This window comes from Betta splendens, chromosome 7 (assembly GCF_900634795.4).
Source record: "Betta splendens chromosome 7, fBetSpl5.4, whole genome shotgun sequence".
Lineage (NCBI taxonomy): Eukaryota > Metazoa > Chordata > Actinopteri > Anabantiformes > Osphronemidae > Betta > Betta splendens.
In genome coordinates, this window is record NC_040887.2 from 1333152 (window position 1) to 1339225 (window position 6074).

Consider the following 6074-nt stretch of genomic DNA (forward strand, 5'->3'; position numbering starts at 1 on the left):
GGCCCAGACTGGACCCTAGCTACAGGCCCACCTACGGGCCCAGTTCCGGGCCCAGCTCCGACCTCCGGGCCCAGCGCCACCGGGCCCAGCTCGGATCGTGTGCGGCCCACATGTGGCCGTGATAGAGAGGTGCAGGCGGACTCTGACAGCTTTACGAGCCTTTTCTTCTCCCTCTCTCCTCTCGTCGCCCCAGAGAGGCGTTCAGTCTGCCCTCATCTGGTTCTCATGAGCTCCGCGTTGGGTACCCCCCCCCCCCCCCCACACACACACACACACAAGACGTGGCCTCCGTGACCCGGCTCCTCTGGTCCCAGCAGGACGTCCCAGAGGTCAGCCCCTCGTCTCATCATCGCTCCCCGGCTCCGATCCCTCCTGTCACACAGACCCATAGGAGCTCATCCACACAAACCACACTGATGAATGATGAATGGGCGATCGCTGCTGTAGCTACTGTGTGACGGGACAATTCCTCCATCTCGACCCTGAATGTGGAGCGACTTGCTGCGGCCTGGTCCCTCGCTCCCCGCGTCGCCGTGCACCTGTCCCTTTGTTCCCGTGCCTCCCAGCGGCCTCGCTGCTCCACATCCCCTTCCCTTCACGTCTCCATTAAAGCCAGTTGTTGAAGGACATCATACAAAGGCAGCTCTGTGCTCTGATTGGCCAGAGCTGAGCTAAAAGAAAGGATCTAATTACTGGTCAATGAGGACCGGCTCTGGCTCCAGGCTCCATCTGCTCTGGGTCCACGCTGAACGCTGGTCCCGAAAAGAGCCCAGTTCAAGGTCACGGCCGACGCTTCAGAAACCGAACCCGAGTCCCGGCATAAACCAGCCTCTGTGTCTGACTACCTCTGACCCACCGCTCGCTCAGAAACATATTTTTCATTCAGGAACCAGGAGCGTCCGTGTTTCTGGTTCCTTCCACAGGTGCAGCCTCGCCCCGGAACCGCTGCTCTCTGGGGAGTTCCTCCAACACGTGAACGGCCTCATCGTACATTTTAGAGAAGAACCTCGTTACAGGCCGTTCTGGCAGCGAGGCCGTCATTAGAGGAGGGAAGAGGCACAGTTAAACCAACCGGGAGCTTTTATGACTTCCTCTGGGAGGAAGTGAGCAGCCATCGCCCCACCTGCGTCGCAAACACACACACACCACAAACATGGAGGACACGCCCTCTAATGCTACGCTGCACGAGGCCGAGGACCGGCACCGCGCAGGCGTGTGCGTCACAGCACAGCAACACAATCATTATGGCTTTCTCCAATGCATAATTAGAGATGTTACAACACGCACGCACGCATGCATGCACACACACGCACACACACGCACACACACGCACACACACGCACATGCAAACACACACGCATGCACGTACACACACGCACGCACACACACATGCACGCACACACACACGCATGGACACACAAACACACACACGCACACACGCAAACACATATACACACATGCAAACACACACGCATGCACGTACACACACGCACGCACACACACATGCACGCACACACACACGCATGGACACGCACACAAACACACACACACGCACACACACGCACAAACACACACACGCACACATGAACACACGCACACACACACGCACACACACACACATGAACACACACACGCACGCACACACGCAAACACATATACACACATGCAAACACACACGCATGCACGTACACGCACGCACACACACATGCACGCACACACACACGCATGGACACGCACACAAACACACACACACACACGCACACACACACACATGAACACACACACGCACGCACACACGCAAACACATATACACACATGCAAACACCCACGCACACACACACATGAACACACACACACACGCACACACACACACATGAACACACACACGCACGCACACACGCAAACACATATACACACAAGCAAACACACACGCATGCACGTACACACACGCACGCACGCATACACACATGCACACACACACTTTCATCTTCGGCTCCGATGCCTGATTTGCTTTTTATACCAACTCCTAAACTCACAGTCGTCCCACATCAGTGTGTGGAGCGGCCGCACACGTGCTCAGCAGCACACATCAGACGCGTCGGCATCCGACGACGCCTCCGTCCTTCAGATCTGCTGAGCACCTGGCGACCAGCGGTCCACCAGATGGACGCGGAGGCGCTGCGCCTCCTGTGGGGGCGACAGCCTCCTCGCCTCATCCCCGTCGGCGAACGGCCACATACAAAAACCTCAGCGCGGTTTGAGGAATTCACTTCAACAGGAGCACAAATGTTACAGCATGCAGTTTGTTTTTCTCATAGCAGCTCAGTGTTGACATCAATAAAAACAAGGGCAATTCTGCCCAGATTCTTTTTCCCTGTCGTTCCCTCCGCTCCCCTCCCCCCTCCACCCCTCCCTCCCCTCGTGGCCCGTGGACCTAAGACACTTCTCTGACACCTCAGATGTGACGGCTCGTATTAGCCCAAGTGTCTGTTTGGCACCGTCACACCCTCGGCCCGGCCGCGCTCACTTCCTCCGCTCAGCGGGGGGCCGCCTCACCCCCGGCGCTGCTCTCACCCCTCCCGCCCCATCGTTAGCTCCCAGGAACTGTGACGCTGATATGTGTCCCTGTCGAGCTGATTAGGTCCAACAGCCCAGCTGATGCCCGGAATTCACATCATGGATCAGAGAGGGTTTAGTTTAATATGGAACTGTTTCCATCAACCAATGAAGCCATGAATGTCACACGATGAGACGGGATGAAGGAAGCTCTGCAGGTAGACTCTGCAGCATCAATGCTTTTACTAAAGTACAGAAACGCCAGCGTTTTTCCACACGCTGAAAAGAAGAAGGAAGAAAAGCTGCGTGTTTATTCTGCACACTGAGGAGGGGGGGTCTCCTGGGTGCCGGTGACGGCCCACAGCGGAGCCGTCACCAGGGTACGAGACGAGCGATGACATCATCCCTGCGAGATGTATGTATGCGGTGCATGTGCCTGTGCCTTAACTTAAGTCACACTTCACGATGGAGAGCCTGAGCAGGAACTTTAAGCTGCTGAGATGTCAAACATACACATGATCTAAGATGAACGTGAAGCAGCAGCTCCAACTCGTTTCCTTTCACCGATGAACCTGAGGAGCTCAGACGACAGTGAGTCAAAGCTCCTGAAGGCAAACTGAGTCATCAGTGACACATCGCTGAGACTGCGAGTCAACAGTAAGAACAAAGACGCCACATCCTGGACCTAATGACGTCACACCCCTTGTAGCGTGCTGCGATACAGATGACAGAGCATGAGTTCAACCTGCAGCGAGCCGTTGGTTTCCTCCACTCACTTTCCTCCTCATCCTCTTTAATTTGGTGGCCACACCCTCCTCCACCAGCCGAGCGGCCTTTCATTACCACTTCAGTGACATTCACAGGCGTCACACACACGCTTCCTGGTGTCTATATAAAAGCTTTAGCATCTCAGACTTTAAGAGCTCGTTGTTTATTTTGTTTAATTCAAAACTGTTCAAAACTGTTTCCTTTTAAAATTAAGAGAACAGATGCTGAGGACAAAAACCTGCCTCTTTATTCTGCACAAATGCAGCATTTCGTTACTTATCAGCCTGAAACACTTTTCCAAGCTTAGATCGAGCTGCTCAGCGTTCTTCTGCTAACGCGATTATGCACCAGCTCGTCACCCAGTGCTGCTCACTGGCAGCTGGTGCTTTACGCAGAGCTGCTCCATCTCTGTCTTTTTTAAACGATGGGATCCTGTCTGCAGGGCAGCTTCCTCTCTCTCCCGTCTGCCCTGTCGATGCCCAGCACCAGGCACCGAGGGCTGTTTGTTTCTGCAGAGCAGAGCTCCTAGTCCCTCGTGGATGCGGACGGTCCCTCATGGATGCGGACGTTCCCTCGTGGATGCAGACATTCCCTCGTGGGTGCGGACGATCCCTCGTGGGTGCGGACGGTCCCTCGTGGATGCGGACGTTCCATCGTGGATGTGGACGGTCCCACGTGGATGCGGACGTTCCATCGTGGGTGCGGACGGTCCATCGTGGGTGCGGTCCCTCATGGATGCGGACGGTCCCTCGTGGATGCGGACGGTCCCTCATGGATGCGGACGGCCCCCATAGATGCGGACGGTCCCACGTGGATGCGGACGGTCCCTCATGGATGCGGACGGCCCCCATAGATGCGGACGGTCCCACGTGGATGCGGACGGTCCCACGTGGATGTGGACGGTCCCACGTGGATGCGGACGTTCCATCGTAGGTGCGGACGGTCCCTCTTGGATCCAGACGGTCCCCCAATGCAGACGGTCCCTCATGGATGCGGACGGTCCCTCATGGATGCGGACGTTCCATCGTGGGTGCGGACGGTCCCTCTTGGATGCGGACGTTCCATCGTGGGTGCGAACGGTCCCTCTTGGATGCGGACGTTCCATCGTGGGTGCGGACGGTCCCTCGTGGATGCGAACGGTCCCTCGTGGATGCGGACGTTCCATCGTGGATGTGGACGGTCCCACGTGGATGCGGACGTTCCCTCTTGGATGCGGACGTTCCCTCGTGGATGCGGACGTTCCCTCGTGGGTGCGGACGGTCCCTCTTGGATGCGGACGGTCCCTCATGGATGCGGACGTTCCCTCGTGGGTGCGGACGGTCCCTCTTGGATGCGGACGGTCCCTCATGGATGCGGACGGTCCCTCATGGATGCGGACGGTCCCTCGTGGATGCGGACGGTCCCTCATGGATGCGGACGGTCCCTCGTGGATGCAGACATTCCCTCGTGGATGCAGACAGTCCCTCATGGATGCAGATGGTCCCTCGTAGGTGCAGACGGTCCCTCCTGGATCCAGACGGTCCCTCATCAATGCGGACGGTCCCTCCTGGATCCAGACGGTCCCTCATCAGGTGCGGACGGTCCCGCGTGGGTGCGGACGATTCCTCGTGGGTGCGGACGGTCCCTCGTGGGTGCGGACGGTCCCTCGTGGATGCGGACGTTCCCTCGTGGGTGCGGACGATCCCTCGTGGATGCGGACGGTCCCTCGTGGATGCGGACGGTCCCTCGTGGATGCGGACGTTCCCTCGTGGATGCGGACGTTCCCTCGTGGGTGCGGACGGTCCCTCGTGGATGCGGACGTTCCATCGTGGATGCGGACGTTCCATCGTGGATATGGACGGTCCCACGTGGATGCGGACGTTCCATCGTGGGTGCGGACGTTCCATCGTGGGTGCGGACGGTCCCTCGTGGATGCGGACGGTCCCTCATGGATGCGGACGGTCCCTCATGGATGCGGACGGTCCCTCATGGATGCGGACGTTCCATCGTGGATGCGGACGGTCCCTCGTGGGTGCGGACGGTCCCTCGTGGGTGCGGACGTTCCCTCGTGGATGCGGACGTTCCCTCGTGGGTGCGGACGGTCCCTCTTGGATGCGGACGGTCCCACATGGATGCGGACGTTCCATCGTGGGTGCGGACGTTCCATCGTGGGTGCGGACGGTCCCTCGTGGATGCGGACGGTCCCTCATGGATGCGGACGGTCCCTCATGGATGCGGACGGTCCCTCATGGATGCGGACGTTCCATCGTGGATGCGGACGGTCCCTCGTGGGTGCGGACGGTCCCTCGTGGGTGCGGACGTTCCCTCGTGGATGCGGACGTTCCCTCGTGGGTGCGGACGGTCCCTCTTGGATGCGGACGGTCCCACATGGATGCGGACGGTCCCTCATGGATGCGGACGGTCCCTCGTGGATGCGGACGGTCCCTCATGGATGCGGACGGTCCCTCGTGGATGCAGACATTCCCTCGTGGATGCAGACAGTCCCTCATGGATGCAGATGGTCCCTCATGGATGCAGATGGTCCCTCGTAGGTGCAGACGGTCCCTCATCAATGCGGACGGTCCCGCGTGGGTGCGGACGGTCCCGCGTGGGTGTGGACAATTCCTCGTGGGTGCGGACGATCCCTCGTGGGTGCGGACGGTCCCTCGTGGGTGCGGACGGTCCCTCGTGGATGCGGACGGTCCCTCGTGGATGCGGACGTTCCCTCGTGGGTGCGGACGGTCCCTCGTGGATGCGGACGGTCCCTCGTG

General features: G+C 59.0%; 1 protein-coding gene across 2 annotated transcripts in view; it reads right to left on the bottom strand.

Annotated features, from left to right (window-relative positions):
- Positions 1-1319, bottom strand: part of bmp7b (bone morphogenetic protein 7b) — a 5834-nt gene extending 4515 nt beyond the window's left edge. The window contains exon 1 of one of the 2 annotated variants that reach the window (XM_055510498.1): positions 694-1319. In XM_055510498.1, coding sequence (XP_055366473.1) covers position 694 — 1 coding nt within the window. In that variant the 5' untranslated portion in view covers positions 695-1319. The remainder of the gene's footprint in view (positions 1-693) is intronic. The other variant, XM_029155471.3, reaches the window with a different exon arrangement.
- Positions 1320-6074: the final 4755 nt, after the last annotated feature.